Below are 18060 nucleotides of genomic sequence, written 5' to 3'. Positions count from 1 at the left end.
AAATGTTTTCCTCTAACACCATATAGCTTGTGTACTAAACCTTTACTCTGAGAACCTTGTTGCTATACAGCCACATTACTGGGATATAGCAGAGTACTCAGCCAAAAACTGGCTAAGGAGTAAGATCTGAATTCATTGAGTGTTTTAACAGGCTGTGAACATGTAACAAATGTGATATTGCTACTGCTAGCAGAAAGATGCTATTATACTGGGGAGGCTCCTGGTTTTATTTTAATGAGTTGTGTTCAACTAAATATATTAACCATTCACCATACTGTTATGTTACTAGGTATAGAAACTCTATAGTTTTTACCATATTAACACCCTTGGACTTTTATGAAGTACTGGTCTTTTTGCTAAATATCAGTAAGGTCTTTTCATCATCATCTGTTTGAATATGTGTAAAATACTGGGTCTTACTAAGTCTGCAAACCTGGGGATTTTCTACACAGAGCTTTTCCATTCACCTCCCTCTTGATGCAGAGTCCCTGCTATTGTGGGTCCAGGATCCACATTCCACTTCTTTCGGACAGTCTGGTCAGGCAATCATGCAGCAGATGAAAAGGGCAGGGGAAAGCCCCAGCTCGTCTGCCTCATCCACAGTCCCTCGTGGCAGTGGCTGGTAGAAATCACCTTTATTTCTGTCATTCTGGAAGTTTAGACCTTCCTTTCTCCTTCAGCAACTGTACTGTGCTAATTGTTCTACTGAATTCCTCCAGTGTTTGTGGTGACATTTTCAGCTGAGCCTGCATGAGCTATTTAACAGTAGTCTGCTTTTAGTAGACGTTTTTTACATGCTTTTTTTACAGGAACAGCCTGGAGGCAAATAAAGGAGGGTAGAGCAAGATAATGTAGTAAAGCAAGGTTAATTGTTTAATCAGAGATTACTTGAAAAGTTCCTTCTGTCCCTCCTTGCCCTAAAGCAGAGAGAAGTATGTATACCCTAGAAGGGGTCAGAGGACGTAATATTTACTCTCACCTTCCTGCAACATCACCTCAGTGCTCTGAATGCCCACAAAGGAATGGAAAAAAACTTCTACAAATCATCCATGCCCACACATCAGCTTCCTTCACATCTAATACCTCATCACTTGGGCATAAGTCTCCAGACTGTATAAACTGCCAAGAGATCAAGTAGACCCTGTAAGATGTTGTTGAAAGCCCAGGCAATACTAGCAGGAAAAGGGTGATGCTACCTCCCTTTCAATAGGAAAGGTCAGTGAAGATGTGTGGAAAACAGACATGGCTGTGTGAAGTCATATGTGTATGTCTTATTTATGACTATACTCATTTTAATACGACATACAACTTTATAAAGACAAAGCCTTTTTTATTCCCCTTTCACTATCAAGCAGTCAGGCTGTTGCCAGCAACATGTCAGTTGCCCTAGCTGGCCAGCAGAAGGCAATCCAATTTCCCTGTGCAGTTCCCTCTTCCTCAGAACACCCTGTTCAATGGAGTTATGGCTATTTGCAAGTCACTAGTCTCATCAAAGCAGGGAAAGAGAGGGAGAAATTTAAACTTTGGCCAAATTGACAAAAATTGACCAATATGTTATTTAAAATGCAGTATTTCTTTTAGACTGTAGACAGAATTGACATTGGGCAACAGCATTTTACCAAGACTTGTTCCTTAAAGGAGAGGCCAGAAGACAAGATAAGCCAGGCGCTTGAAGGTCTGGTTTTGTGTGAGAAGACAGGCGCTCAGGTCCAAGTAGCTTGCACAACCTCAGGTGTCTCACAAGCCTGCTGAAGATTAGGGAGAACACAACCCTCTCCATTTGTCTTGTGTGCAGACAAGGAGTGGTAGACTGCTGTGGTTTAACCCCAGCTGGCAATGAAGCACCACACAGCTTCTCATTCAGTCCACCCTCTCATCAGGAAGGGGCAGAGAATCAGCAGACTCAGACTTCTGCCTTTACATAAGGACAGTTTAATGGGGACAGAGAGAACATATTAATAATGATGGTGGTGATGATTAATAATAACAAGAACAACAACAACGGTAATAATAGTTAGAATATATAAAGAGTGAGTAATGCATAAAGAAATTGCTCAGTCTCTGCCCACTGATTCTGCCACTTCCCAAGCAGCAGGGCCCAGTTCATCTACTAAGCATGACACCATATGGTATAGAATATCCCTTTGGCCAATTGGGGTCAGCTGGCCTGGCTGTGTCCTCTCCCAGCTTCTTGTGTCCTGCCAGCCTTCTTGATGGCAGGGCAGGAGAAGCTGAAAATTCTCAGACTTGGGATGGACACTACTATAAACTTAGGAACAACTGAAAATGCAAGTCTGTTATCAACATTATTCTCATACTAAATCCAGAACACAACACTATACCACATACTCGGATGAAAATTAACCTATCCTGCCTGAAACCAGGACATGGACATATTACAGAAATTACCTGTTGCTATTCCAAATCGAGGGAGACTGAGGGAAAACCTTGCTAAAGGTTCACTTTATGCAGCCCCTGCCATCCCTCCTGAATAAAGCCTTACACTTATGAATTACCGAACCTAAACAGGTATGTCTGTAGAGGCTGCCCGAGAATAACAATCATCTTTCAGCTGGGAAGGCCAGGACAAAGGCACATAATACTGAGAGCCTCAAAGACCTTGGGGATACCTCACTGCACCTCCAAAGACATGACTTTCTGCACACCAGTACAACTCACATGGCAAAAGGGACCAGGACAGGAACATTGGACTGTCCCTACGAGCACTCAGGTATGCTCATTTGTCTGAAGGAGTTGGTGAGTTTTCAGAGAAGACTCAATAAAGTCCCAGGCTGACATCCCAGACTCTTGGGCTCCTACTTTTGCTAAGTCTCAGGAAAAGTAAGAAGTCCTGTAACACAACAGACATAGTTCCTGGCAGATGAGAATTTTCTGCAGTGCTACAGTAAAAAGGAAAAAAAAAAGAGCTAAATAAATGAACTTGCATTTGTACCAATCCAAAACAAAGGCCCATCTTTAAGGGTACTAATCATCAGAGGAGTAGGAAGTAAAGGTCCCATGCCAAACAAACACTCAGTGACATCTGAAGAAGCAGGATGACACGTTTTTGCGAAAGTGGAAAAGTACAGTAAGAAAAGAATGCTGTTTGGAGAAGTGCAAAGGAATTTGGGCTTTTTTTTAGTAGAGTTGTCCCGAGGACAAGGAGCCTCAAGTTCTAAATCTAAGGTTCTCTCTTTGTCAGCATCATAGAAATTTTAGCAACCAAGTATCTCACAAAGGGAAATTTCAATAGAGATTGTTTTCTCCCACAACCAGCAAATATGTTTAAAACCTATATACCTACGTATATATTTATGTGTATGTCTACACATATACACCAGTGTAATGGAGCCCTGGGGGAAGAAAATCTGTTAATTGGATGTTTCAATGCTGAGAAGAAATAAGAGCTGAAAATATGTAAGTGCCGGATGAGACTTCAGTAAAACACAGTGTAACACTGTGGGTTTCAGATTAGACTAGAGACAGAAAAAAATATTATTGTATTTCTGAGACAAAGAAAGAAGATGATAGCAAAGAACTCACAATGAAAATATTGAAAAGAGAATCACACAGATCTGCATGCTGTGTAAAATGGGGGGAAAAGGCAATGTACAGTTCACAGCAAACTAAGAAATGCCTCCTTTTCCAATTCTACAAATGCTTACGTTTTTAGAGTCTTTTGTCCTGCTTTACTGTCCTTCCTTTTGTTCTGATGTTTTATTTAGTAACTTACCTTGTAGATATTTAACAGGATAGAGTGAGCAGCTAGGAAAACATTGTGGTAACAGAATGCAAAAAAAAAAAAAAAATTGCTAATTAAAACTGCCATGGCTATACGGGAGGAATCAAAATTGATACCAGTACAGCACACTGATTCGAATTAAAAGAATATCACAGCAATATTCATGGCCACTACTGTTGAATTGTTTGTGTACAGGTGTAAATCTGGTCACAGAGAAAAAGCCAGTCAGTAAAATTTACAGGTGCTGTGTGCTGACCTGCTAACTACAGTAAAGTGCTGTAAATTTATGTGTTTCTTTGAACATCTGTGTTCCAGGAAAAACAAGCAGGAAAGGAGAGAATGGCTGGAGACAAGCAATTTCTCTGCAAACACTAAGGAACACATCTCAAAAATAAAAAGACATTCACAAAAAAATTGCAAGCACCCCAAGATGACCTAGAAATTTGTGGGCACACAGGTGTTTAGAGCAGCTTGAGGCTCTGCATGAGAAGGGTAACTTCAGGGCTCCCTTGGGGCAGGGTGGATATATGCCGGCCTCAAGACTTCCAAAGGGCCAGAGGTACAGCTACAAGACACAGCATGTCACAGCCTTGAAACATTGTCTTGGGACAAGAAGAAACTGGAATTAGGCTTGTGAATTTCTGGCTGCTGCTGTCTTCCAACCCTGTGTTTGGGAAGACGCACTTGACAGGTTCCTTGCCTTGAGACAGCTGCAGATTCCTGTTGTTCTGACCGTACCTGGGTAGTCTTGGTGATTAGTTAAACACACTAGGTGTCATGGATATTAGCGGGTAATATCCACTGAGATGCTCGGCAGCAGTAATACAGGCATTTCCTCACCGCTGTGAGTGCTCTGAGGGTACCCAGCAGGGGAATGGCTCCCCGAGGCGCAGGGGAGCGCTAGGAGGCGATACCGGGGGATACGCGGAGTAGGACCCCGCTTCCTACTCTGCCCTGCGGGAATACTGAACGGTCTTAGCGCACGTAGTGCTAAAGCCCTGGACGCCTGGGCCACCCCGGAATAGGGAGCAGTCTCAGCACATCCCCTCATCCCTCGACCCTCCGGCGCCTTCCAGCGCAGCGCGCGCACCCCTCCCGGCGGCGGGCGGAGGGCGGCGCTTGCAGGGCGGTCCCGGCGCGGCCCCGGCCCCGGCCCCGGCTGCGGGTGTCTTTCGGCTTGGCAGCGGGAGAGCCGGCCAGGGAAAGCAGCGGCGACCGGCGGCCGCCATGGGGACGAACGCGCCGCCGCGCCGGGAGCCGCTGGCCCGCGGCCCCCACGTAAGTCAGGGCTGGGCGCGGGGGGCCGCGGGCGGGCCGGGGCGCTGCGGGGCCGTGCCGCGGCTGAGCCCCGCCGGGGGCTCGCTGCGCCGAGCCCTGCGCCGAGCCTGCTCCCGGCACGGGGGGATGCACCCGGGAGGGAGCTGCCCTGCCCGCTCGGCGAGGATGTCACGGCAGGCGCCGTCTCCAGGGCCATCGCGGACCCGCCTCTGTTTCTCCGTGTCTCCTGCGGACACACGGGATTTGGTGTGCCGGCTGATGTTCTGGGCGTTTAGAAGTTCTCGTGAGACCTGTGCTGAATGGTTGCCTATTTGTTCCCTTTCTCTCTGGATTCTTTTCATTACCGAATCTACAGCAAGCTGTGGGGAGCCAGTGACCTTCCCAAAGCTGCTTTCCAACTGTTCCTTGTAATTGTGACTACCTTTCTATTATTTGGGAGATGAGAAATTAGATTCACCCACGTTAGGTTCACCCACCCTAGAGGGGAGTCTCGGCAAGGGTCTAGAATAATTTTCAGTTTTATTTTGTTCATGTACCTGTGGCAATGATGAATGGCCCCAACATTCCAGGTGCTATACAAGGAAGAAAGGCATGCACGCTCCAAGGATGTGGACAGGGTTTGGGAGAAGAGACATGAAAACAGGTGGGATAACCAGGGGACTTGAGCTCTGTGTGGGATAATTTTTTCAGGCAGGTTTTCTCAGAAGGCGTTCAGCCAACAGGAAAGTTGTGAAGTCAACACAACATTGAGGAGAAGGCAGGGAGGATAGCAAGTGCCGAAAGGCTGGGAAGATGGCACTGGGGAGGGGGCCAAGACTCTTGGGAGGGAGGGGTCCAGAATCTTTGCTCTTTGACCAGCAGTGCCACTGCAGATAGTCCTCCTGATGCTATTGCCCCAGGCCATTGACTTTGTCACCTGTAGAGCAGGTTTTGTGGCTGACTGGCAGCTGGCTTTAACTACCAGAGCTAAAGCTCTCTGCATGTTTGAAGGGTGTGCAACAGGTATCAGAGGTGATGTCTGCCAAAATACAAAACAAAAGGTGTGTGCCTATCATGCAAGGAAGGCCTGTCCCATTTCAATCTGAATGTCCTACCATGTCAGTTACTTCTCTGAAGCTTTTCTTTACCTGTCCTCCCTTTCCTCTTGTGTTCCAGCCAGCTTTGACTTCAGGTTTGGCACCAGGTCTCCCTGAGATCTGGAGGTGTTGAGAAATATCAGTTTGGATATTCACCAGTGAAAGTATCCATCTAGGACTCAAATATAAGCTTTAAAGAAACTGATTTCGAAAAAGCACTGAAAATATATCTGTTGTATTTATTTTTAAGTAAGAAATTAATTGACATTTTTTGCCTTCTTGTAGCAATGTTTCCTGTGGTTCTCTGAGTCCAAATCTGAAACCACCATGTCAGCACATCAGATACTTGAGTGTAAACCAACTCAGGGGCAGAACTGAAAATTAACAAAGTTCCCCATTCATATTAAGGAAATCAAGGGTGCTGATGGAAATTATACAATGTTTGCATATCCCCCAAGATTTTAAATGAGAATGTCAGTGCACAGGAACTATGTGGACTGAGTTGGGAGCACTCTTCTACCAGATTTCTCACCTCTACTGCACTGCTCTTTAAGCATATCATACTTAGCAAGTCTACCTGCAGCTTAGAGATTTTTAACTAGTAGGATGGTTGGTGGCTCACACTCAGGGACATGACTCCCAACACTGTGCTGCCTGGGGAAGACAGATTTTTATGGGCTATGTAAAATTGACACTACGACAGAGTCAAGGACACCCATAATATTTTCTGTAAATACACATGATTTCATGTAGTAGAAGCCAATCATAGGGATTTTTCCACTAAGTACTTAGCTTTGAAAATACAGGCTTGTACTTTCCAAAATCATGTTCAAATTTTATGCTTTTTCTTACAACTGTAAGCAAATTTTAATTCTAATCAAAGGATTGAGCTGGATCATTGGATCTTTGTATGAGAAAATACAGGCATGAGAGCATGCCACACAATGCCAGTATTTCATAACTGCCTTTCAGAGACACACAAGACGGTTTCAAAAAGCATAGGAAAAGTAAGAGGGAGAGCCTTTCACAACCTGGAGTCTCACTGTCAGATACGTTCAGGCTGAGTTTTTTACAAATACTGCCTCAGCAGCCAGACCAGTCGGAACGTGGTTTGTGTCCATGTGATTCTGAGTAACCTCCTACACCCTGGCACACCGAAGGCCTTGGGAAAATAGGCTGCTATTCTCCTAACAGTGTATTCTCATAAGAGTCTTTCTCGGAGGGACTCGGCACAGCCTAACAACATGGGTATCGATTAGAACATCTGTTGAAGAGCTGCTCTTCCTGCAAAAATCAGGGAACATTTTAGCAGTTAGGTATATGTCTCTGTAATTCTGGACAATTTTTCATTAATACATCTGGTACTAAATCAAAGCTTTAATAAAAGAACATGAATAGCAAATCCAGCTGAGAAAATCAGACTATTCTAGATTAACAGCTGACTCAGATGCTCTTCATGTGATTTTTTTCCCAGATTAGTATCAGAAAGCTGGAAGGAAAGAAGTAAATGGCAATTTAGCATGTGGGGCCTTTTGGGTTTTTTTCTAAATGTCATCCTGAATTCCAAAGATTTACTCTTTATCATCAAGATCTTGATTTACTGTCCAATCAAAGCAAATTTACTGAAGGTTTGTTGGTTGAAGGCTTTAGAAACAGAACCTCTTTTTTAAATTGTGTGCTTGTTTTTACTTTTTGTTAACTTTTATTTTTTGTTAGGAAAAAACAAACTTTATCTGGACATTTCTGGTAATGAAAATAAGGCCTACAGATACTTCAAAAAACAAGGAGACTTTATTACTGACCTGGAATAAAACCACAGATGTACTTTTGTGGAATACCTCATACTACTGTGCTTTTGACTGTCACTTAAGCCTTCTGTTGCATCTCTACAAGCTTCTTCAAATGGAAAATCTATGAAAGTGTTTCAGGAAATTATAGGAGCCATGTAATAGATTAAGATTTAAGATTCCTCTGAGAGTCACATGATTAAAGGAGACATTTGAATAACTCACCTAATACACCCAGTGTGTAGCTACCCTTCACTAAGTCTAGGAGAATCTAGACTTAGTGAAGGGTAGCTACTGCTACACTTCTTTGTCCATTTTATATTCTCTGTCTCACAAAATTTCCTCATCTGTCTTAGTAAAGGTAAACTGACTATCTGCTTTGTAACTTTACAATCTCATTTTCTTCTTTCATCATATTTTTTGTCTTAGTTAATATCCAAAATCCACAAACTATACATAAAGAAATTATTTTAATATGGCATAAAGGGTGGAAATACATGTTTACTATTATAACTATTTAATCCTGATAATGGATCACTTCTTAATGGATTTCTTTTTTTCTTTTTTTTTTTTTTGTAATTATGTAGTAGAATTAGTACTCCTTAAAATTAGAAATTAGCAATTACCAGAGAAGACACAATATTTCAAATATTTGTAATCTGATAGTCACATTGAAAAACACAGTTGCATTCAAGTAGGATGCCAAAAAGCCTCAAAAGGATTAGGAGAGATGAAAAAAAAAGAACAAACCAGTTGGACAGGAACAGCAAAGAGGAATCGCTAGACCAGTGTGCAACATGGGAGGTATTTATTAATAGTGAGAAATGGCCAGATTCCTCCTTCCTGCCAGACTTTTAACTTTCTTTTTAGCACTTCATGTCAATACTGGGAAAACTTAACTGAATTTTCTTTCCAGACTTTCACAAATGAGAGGTTTTTGCATCTTTGGCTGTTGCAGCATTGGCTCTTCTGCATGGTTTCCTTTATATATATATTTATTTATTTATTTATTTATTTATTTATTTATTTATTTATTTATTTATTTATTTATTTATATATATTTATATATTTTTATATATATATATATATTCATGTATAACAAATAATTCTCCCACCTGTACCTGAGGTGGAAATTGGGATCTTGGCAAAGTTACCCACTGTCTAACCTAGTGATGACAAGTTCCAGCCAATTTCATCTCTGCTGGATCACTTCCAAATATTCTGAGGATGTACAGCAACTCTACTCATTCCATTTTGAACATACCCCAAGTTGTTTTAAGTGAACCACACTGTCTACTGATCAAGGGGTGTAGATGCACGACACAGTAAGAGGAAGAATTACACCAAAAGAACCACCCCAGCCTAGGCTGCCATCATTGTTCAAGACCAACTGGTTTGAAGCCAGCTTGGATATATTGAACTGCATCAGATTTCCCAGTGGATGTCTGATGTGTGTCAAAAATCATCAGCAGCAGTCCTGAACAAGAAGTGGAGCTTCAGAAGAAACAGACAAGCTGTAACCTTAACAGCATTGGTTACAAGTGAAGAAAACAGACCCTTTTGCAGAATTAAACTGATCACATAAGCAGAGTTAGTCACATGATGACAGCAAAAAGTGGGTCAGTTCCACTATTTTTAGATAAGAGTGGGAAGGGAAAGTTTTGTGGCTTGGTGTTTTTTAGCAGAAATTAAGATAAAGGCTCAAGACGTTGAATGAACTGGGAAAAAAACCCCAACTATTGAGGTTTCCAGTACTCTTTCCATTGCTTTGCATGGGTTTCAGATGGATATTATCCTAGCCTACACACACACTCCTGATCAAGGAATTCTCTACAACAGAGGTTGCTTTTTATGTCATGTATCTATCACATTCTACAACTCTAGCTAGTTCCAATAAACTTTACTCACATTTTATAGCATATGTGCAAATGCCATTATTTTGTAACACACCAGACACCAGAATATGCCATCTTTCTAATAAGGAAGAAAAAGGGATTTTAATCTATTACAGAACATTGGAAACTCTGAAAAAAAAAGTATTAGATGTTTTTTACCTAATTCCTAATTACATCAATGAGATTCACAATTCTCCTTGTTACTTGGGTTTTTGAAGCACCTAATTTTAACACTGACTCATGGAATATTTAGATTGGAACAGAACCTTAAGGTCATCAAGTCCAACCATTAAAATAGCACTGCCAAATCCAACATTAAGTCATGTTCCTAAGTGCCTTATCTATGTGTCTTTTAAATAATTCTAGGGATGATAATTCCAATTTCTCCTTGGGCAGTTGTTTATAATGTTTGATAATCCTTTCAGTGAATAAATATTTCTGAGTATCGAAGAATAAACCTCCACTGGCACACCCTGAGGTCATTTCCTCTTGTCTGTCACTTGTTACTTGGGAAAAGAAACTGAAACCCACCTTGCTACTTATAAGATACCTCTCTGCACCAACTTGATTGATTTCTTTGGACAGTATCTTTCCAGAGACAAAGAACAAGTTTTCATATAGTTATTGATTTCTTCTGCCTTAGCCGGGAATTCTGTGTCTTACAATCTTACCTACATGTAGATGCTTATTTTGTGTAAGAAACTGAGCAAAGATGTAAGAGATCTGTGTTGTGATGAGAAGAGAATAAATCTCCACATTTCTCTCTTCATAGCATCTATGGCATTGTCTTATCCCTGATCTCTTCCCGTTCTCTGGAACATCAGATATGAACTGTGATGTGGCTGCCCATAATTGCTACTAACTGCACATCTCACCTGGTACTTTGAACCAGGAAGTACAAACAGGAAAATGCAGGAAGGTAAAATTTGTAAGGCGTTCCCTACTGTGTGTAACTGTTTATATTCTCCTTATATCATGTAGTGCATGGTACTTGTTCTCTTCCTGCAACAAATATTTGTAATGGAGTGCATTCACAGTAGCTGAACACTACCATGACAAATCTTCAGAGGTTATCTGTTTGGCTGTGTCAGAAGGGCCTGCTTTTCTGAAAGCCCTGATCTTTTAAATTCAAGTTGCTTTCAGGTGTTTTAGGCTGGACAGTACAGAATTGATATGTTCAGCTGCTTTTGAAAACCTTAGTGGAAGTTTTCTTACTCTCAGCATGTGTCTTTGACATAAGTAAAATGGACGTAAATAAAAAATTAAGGAGAGGTAATAAAGATTCACATCACGTAGACGTTGAAAAGTCAAAATGCTCTGCTTTCAGAAGGGAATAAGCAACACACAGTACTTGGAACCAGTGCAGAAGATCAGAGTGCTACTGATTCTGTCTGTCCACACTATCCATCTCCTGGGCACAGTCATGCACCAACCATCCCAGTTAAGCACCTTTCACCATTTGCAAGATGGGTTTCAGCAAATCCAAACCAGCTGCAAACCAAACACACTGTTCTTGGTTCTTCTGTTCAGATTTTAAGCCACATGACCTCTCCCAAAATTAGTAATCTTCTCATCTCCAACATTTCCCACCACTTTGACACTAATGACCATTAAGTCTCTGCAGAGCCTTTACTATTCCTGCAAAGCTTTTGGATACTGAGATCCTGCTCCTCTAATGAACCCCTTCACAGCCACAGGCCTTGTCAAAGTCCTCTTCACAGTGTCATTGGAGATTGTGAGCAGCAAAGCATAAAACCAAGTAGAGCAGGCAGATTATGGGCTGAGGCTTCTCATCCCATCTCATTTCTCTACACAGCATTTGTCTCTCTGCTGGGAAGCCTTGAGGCAGGGCTCACTCAGTAACAAGAAAAATTTAATATTGTTTATGTAATATGTGAGGTCTGTGAGAAATAACCAAAAGGAACATAAAATTTCTTGTTTCTTCTGCACCTTTTACTGCAACATGCTGAAACACCATTAGAACATTTACTGAAAAATCACATGAAGAGATGCACTGATGGTGTTGTAAGAGTAATTAACTCTCAATGTAGTTGATTCTAGCTGTGTTAGTACTAGTATAAACCAGAGTCTGTCCACATATTCGCACTTCCATACACTCATGCTCAAATATGATTCAGGCTCTTCTTCAGTGTTTCAGTGAAACCAAACATAGATATGCTGGCAACCTTATCATAACCTGAAAGCATTTACAGGAGACAATTCAAATGTATTTAATATGGCATTTCCCGAATGTACATGGGTTTTTAAGCAATGTACATAAAGTAAATCTAATGATGCACAGAACAATGAAAATAATTTAAATTGGACATGAATTGAACCTAAGGTCTATCAGTTGCTATTACTGGGTATGGTCAGTATTGCAAGCAAAGATGCCTGGTAACTTCAGAAGTGGGTGTGCTGCAATATTCTCAAAACACTGAGTCATTGTAGAGCTATGACTCATTGAACCACAGCTGTCTGAGGACTTTCTGAACGTCAGCATAGGATAAGATCCTTTCTATCTCTCTTGGGAAACAGTCAAATCATCACTTTAAATTCCCCAGGGCAAGTCTTTAAGAGTTTTTACTTTAATAATCACTCTTGAAGATTTTTATTTTTAGCTGAAAACTTCAGCTAAAATTGTTTCTTCAAGTCCTTTTAAACAAATATTTGTAACTGCTAGGTAAGTCAAACTTTTTCTCGCTAGTAAAGGCCAGAAATCCAACTATGTCATTCCTTGCACTTACTTCTAGGTATGTCAGACAGGAGCCACTCTTATGACTAATCTTTTTAAGAATTAAAGGGCAAAACTAGAAGGGATTTGCAACCCCTCAAGTATTATATGGATGAACAAAGATACAATCTTGACTGAAAAACTGTGGTAAAGTTCAGGTGCCAAATAGCTGAATGTTGTACAGGCTTGTTCAGATGTATGGCCCTACCACACTAGACTCAAGTTTCAGCCACACAAATGTGAAATCTGAGAAATAAATATGGGCGAAGAATTGTCCTTTTACTAGGACTGTGTGACACCATTTCAGCTACTGAAATGTTTTAGCTAGCTGTTTTCATAGCACAATATAGTAGGCACAGAATATAGTACACATGTTGCCTCAGGTATTGAGCGAGGATCCAAGTCATAGTCACTTCACTAATGACTAATATGAGACTTGACCTCGAAAGGCCTCCAGCTTGAGAAAACAAACCACATCTCTTTTACAGTCAACTGGAACACAGATGACAGCAACACATGGTAGTTGGTTTAACAGCTCTTTTGATTGTGCTGCATGCTGATGAAGTTGTCATTTGGCGATGCCCTGGGCTGAATTAATGCCAAAATTATGAGATTCTGCATCACACCCAGGCACTCTTCGAGAGCTACTGGCAGGTGCTCTGACAGGAGGGCTGCAGTTCCTCACAGCCTGCACGATCAGGCTAGTGCGGTATTCTTCCATACACCCCTGCAGGCTGCTTGTCCTAACTGTGCATCTCCTAGAGCAACCCCACAGCCCCTAGTTCCCTGACAGCCCACACTTTAAAAGCTCTTAACATGATGGCAGTCGCCACTGAAGCTGTGAGATCATTCAGCAGTTTTAACTAGCTACCTCAGATGTGTATATATGGAGCATTCCATATATAGACCAACAAGAAGATGCTGTCCCGCCTCAACGATATGATTCCTCTTTAGGAAGAATTTCTTCATAGAAAAGCCGATTAGATATTGGAACGGGTTGCCATTGCAATGGAGTCACCGTCCCTGGCGGTGTTTAAGGAAAGACTGGATGTGGCACTCAGTGCCATGGTCTGGTTGACAGGGAGGTGTTGGGACCTAAGTTGGACTCGATGACCTCAGAGGTCTCTTCCAAGCTAATCGGTTCTGTTATTCTGTGAGGACAAAGCTGCATGCGGTCCTTCCGACGCGCCGGGGGTGCCCAGGCCCTGGCCCCCTGTGGCCGGCGGGGCGCGGCCGGGGCAGACCCCTCCTCTGCGCTCACTTCCTGCGGGGGCGGGGCTTGCTGCCTGCGGATCCCAGCGCTCCGGCGCCGCGCCGCGCTCCTGGCGCAGGACAAGGTGACTGCGAGGCGGCCGCGCCGAGTCCGGGCCGCGCAGAGCCCGGGCCGAGCCGGGCCGGGCGCGCCGCAGATGTGCGGGGAGGCGGCAGCGGCGGGAGCGCGGCGCGGGCGGGAGCGCGGCCGTGCCTGGGGGCGGGGCAGCGCTGGGGCCGGGGCGCGTCCCCGCCAAATGCGGGATCCAGAGCCCCGGAGATCCCGGACGCGGGTCCCCGGGAAAAGCGGGATCCAGAGCCCCCGCAGGGGAAAGGTGCTCACGGGGACGCTGTCCAGAGGAACACAGCGAGCGGCGGGCTGCAGGCGTGGGTTGTCCCGGGATGTGCGGAAGTGGGGGAGTACCGGCGCAGCCTTGTGTAACAAGTGAATGGCCTGAAGCGATAGGGCGGGTTTAGGCTGGATATTAGAAAAAGGCACTTCACCCAGAGGATAGCTGGGACAGACTCCCTAGGGAAGTGGTCACAGCACCAGCCTGACAGGGTTTGGACAGTGCTCTCGGGCACCTGGATGCTTGGGGTGTCCTGTGCAAGAATAAGAGTTGAACTCAATGATCTTTGTGGTTTCCTTCCAGTTCAGCATTGGAGTTATCATATTTTGTGATTCTTGATGTGTTAGTATTTGGAAAAGCACAGGGGCTGATCCCTTGCACCAGGAAGGGGCCTGGTGAAGACTCCAGCCATATTCATGGGAATGGTAGGGAGCATTTTTTGCCCTACAACATGTGCAGGGCGATGGATGCTTTTCCACCCTCACAGAGGCTTTTGAGGGTGTCATTTGATGTTTGGTCACCTGCACTGGGCTCTAGAAAGAGGCTGTGGATGTGTGTGCACTCAGACGATGTAGAACTGATGGTTCAGTGGATGGGTGGAGAAGGGTGGTGGGAGTACACATACTGGTACAGGGTGTGGGAAGAGTTCAGGGCAGAATATCCTGTATGACACACAGCTAAGCAGTTGGGAAGATGAAATTGCCTTCAACACAAGGGCATACACAGAGTGAAGAGAAAGGATCTTTGATTTTATAACCCAGTGTTTCAGAAGTGTGAATGTAGAATATAGAGTATACAGGTGGTGTCATTTGTTTGTAGAACAGTGATCAAGCGGTGTCTCATGCTCTGGGGACTGCTAACAGAAATCGTAGCTGCTTGGCTGCTGTAAAGTCTGGCCCAGAATTTCCCAGTCTTAAAAAGTCCTTGAATCTCTAATCATCTAAAAGTTTTATGGTTGAATATAGAAGAGCAGTAGACCAAAGCACATGGAGATTAAGTATTTCAAGTAGTCCTTCATGGAAGACTGTTTTATTTCTTCTCCCTTCTGCTAAAGATTGCTAGTCCCTGCAAGGTGGAAGAGATAGACCTTGGAACAGGAGGATCTCCCAGCCAGAGAGTTCTATGTAGATCAAACTCAGTATATCATTAAACATCTAGAAACTAAGAGGCAAATATTAGTGATTTGTTATTTCAAATAATTTTGCTGAACAGTCCAGAACAGAAAAGAGATGACTTACCTGGAAAAGCTGATAATAAATTCTAAAACCACCGTGGTAACAAAATTTTGTAGCTAGGGCATCCCAGCTCTGCTTGAAGGAATTTGCTATTAATGGCTGAAGGGACTTGGCCATTGCTTTTTAACAGTGAATACTGTCTGAAAATACAGAATTCTTTTGCATTTAGGCTCAGAAAAGTTTGGAGTCAGGATAGAATAATGTCTGTTATGAAACTGTGATGTAGCAATACATCTCATGTTTCTTTAGGAAACATCCAAGTTATCCTAGAAAACAATGAACCAATTTAATTAGTGGCAAATTTCCACATGCAGTTGATAATTATATTGCATTGTTACCTACCTTATTCTAGGGTAAATATTTTGGTTCTTCAGATAAGCAGGTGTTTAAAATTGACAGCAATAGAAAACCTGTCTGCACCAAGGCTAGTGTGTGGGTCACTTGGCAGCTTTTTGAAACTACTGTATTACAGAGTTTTAAGGCAGTACTGGAAATAATTCTGCTTTGAAATGTAATGTTTACAGAAGTTGAAATGGACAAATACCAGGAAATGCCTTTGATTTTGGTCAATTCAGACAGATTTGGAGTGTTTCCACATCTACGTCTAAAATTATTTCAAGAGACTATTATTACAGCCAGATACTAACTAATTAATTGTGATCTGCATGGCTGGGAATATGTGTGGGCTAGTGATTCATTTCTGTAGTTATGGTGAAAAAAGATATTTTATTTTTTCTCAACTTACAGGCCTTCTGTTTTAGGAAATGGTATGTTCTGTGTCTGGATGGAAGGTTTTTTAGAATTTTAGACAATGCTGGAAGAAAAAAGGAGGACAGAGAACTATTCTGCTTCTTAAAAGACTGCTTTGCATAAATAAAAATAAGCTGCTTTGTCAGAGGGGTCATGGTGGTCCTAGCTCAGACAGGTGTCGTGGTTTGAATAACAACAGGTAACTTGGAGTTAGCAGACTTTGGATTAGTTTGCTTTGTCACTTCCTTATTTTGCAGGTTTTTACTTTGGCTTCTTGTTTTATACAATATAGAATATGTATGCAGCAGTGGCCAACTTGAAGAGTTTTGTGAGAGGTTTGCCTCTAGTTGTACTAATACTTTTCATGTGGTTTCAAAGACAAGCTTATAGGTGTGGCAGAAGTGGCATTCACAACTTGATCACCATTTTATTTGAACTAGTTTTATTTAAATAATGACAGGACATCCTGCTCAGAACCACCTCTGAAGAGAGGTTGTTTTAGAAATGAGGAAAAACAGTGGGGTGTGTTTAGATCTGAGTCTGGCTGGTGTCACTGCCAGTGATAGTCACTGATAATTTTCACTGATAGTTTTGCAGAGCCATAATGGATTGCAAGTGGACTAGAAATACCACTTTACCTTTGACAACTTGGCATAGACTCCTGATCACCCTAATGTTGCTATTACACCAAAGCATTGTTTAGTCACATGTGATGAAACCTAAACTAATGTTTTTAAAATAGGGAAATCTTGAAAAGTTGATGAATTTTGAAAGTTTCATGAGAGTGTGATGTCACAGTAGCCTTTCTTTTAGACCTTACTGAAAAAATCTGTATGCAGTCTAAAAGGAGCATGGAATTGCTCCTGTTAATATTATCATGTACTGTCATGCTTTTCTAGGTGGCAAAATCAGTAGAGAGATTGACTGCTTTGAGTCAAGGATAAGACTGCTTTGAGTCAAGGATAAGCAAGCCTTGTCCATTAATCCAGAAAAAGTTCCATCTGCAGAGTGGAGCAAAAATCTGACATAACATGAGATTTCTACCAAAAGGATGGTACTTACTTAAACTCTTGCTACACCTTAGTAATTTCTGTTTGGGAGGAGAGGAAATTTGGGATATTTTGATGTTTTGTATTATTGATTTTCTTAATGTATTTTGGCCTACAAAAGGGTATGTAAGACTTTAGAAATTAATGTTTAACTTGCTTTACCTCACCAGAATGTGTTTAATGGAGATACATAAACTGTCTTAGTCAAAAACTTTTTGTTAACTGAGCCTGTCAGTGGATGCATCTGAGCAATTTTTTCCATTCTTTTATTTGGAATATGAGATGTTCTTTCTTTCATTTACTAAGGCAGAATAGTTTTTCTGCTTATACAGAGGTTTCCATCAGAACAGGAGAAGTAATTTTACTGTTTAATTACAGTTGAACTTCATAACACTTACATTGTTTATACAGAATTTTTATATGCTATTTGTAGAAACAGAAATATTAAAATTGAGTTTTAACTGGAAAAAACCAATTCTATTTGATATAAGTAAATTACTATTATTAATGACACACTTCTTGTTTTCTCTATTATCTCAGGAGGTGTACTTCAAGAATCTTTCAAAACAGAAGCAAAAGGAAGTCATGGAGAAGAATGGAAACAACCACAAACTTCGTGTTTGTGTTGCTACTTGCAACCGTGCTGATTATTCAAAATTAGCTCCCATTATGTTTGGTATTAAGGCAGAACCACAGTTTTTTGAGCTTGATGTCGTAGTGCTTGGTTCCCACCTGATTGATGATTATGGGTAAGGTGAATTTTTATCTACCACTATGTTTCTGAGGTGTTAGCAATGATAATATGATCATTAGGTAAAACAAACTCTTGGCATCATGAGTGCACTCAACAAAGTTTTACTTTTTTTTCCAGAATTTTATTCTGCAACTCCTTATGAGCTTGCATATTTCATGC

General features: G+C 41.9%; 1 protein-coding gene across 3 annotated transcripts in view; it reads left to right on the top strand.

Annotated features, from left to right (window-relative positions):
• The first annotated feature begins 4971 nt into the window (after window positions 1–4971).
• GNE (glucosamine (UDP-N-acetyl)-2-epimerase/N-acetylmannosamine kinase) overlaps window positions 4972–18060 on the top strand; it is a 31679-nt gene continuing 18590 nt past the window's right edge. Inside the window, exons 1-2 of one of the 3 annotated variants that reach the window (XM_050986906.1) lie at window positions 4972–5020; window positions 17688–17896. In XM_050986906.1, the coding sequence (XP_050842863.1) occupies window positions 17733–17896 (164 nt within the window). In that variant the 5' untranslated portion in view covers window positions 4972–5020; window positions 17688–17732. Of the gene's footprint in view, window positions 5021–13764; window positions 13850–17687; window positions 17897–18060 lie in introns of those variants that run through there. The other 2 variants (XM_050986904.1, XM_050986905.1) reach the window with 2 other exon arrangements.

Source organism: Serinus canaria, chromosome Z (assembly GCF_022539315.1).
Source record: "Serinus canaria isolate serCan28SL12 chromosome Z, serCan2020, whole genome shotgun sequence".
In the NCBI taxonomy this organism is placed as follows: domain Eukaryota; kingdom Metazoa; phylum Chordata; class Aves; order Passeriformes; family Fringillidae; genus Serinus; species Serinus canaria.
The sequence above is the reverse complement of the archived record's forward strand: the minus strand, read 5'-3'. Positions and strand labels throughout refer to the sequence as shown.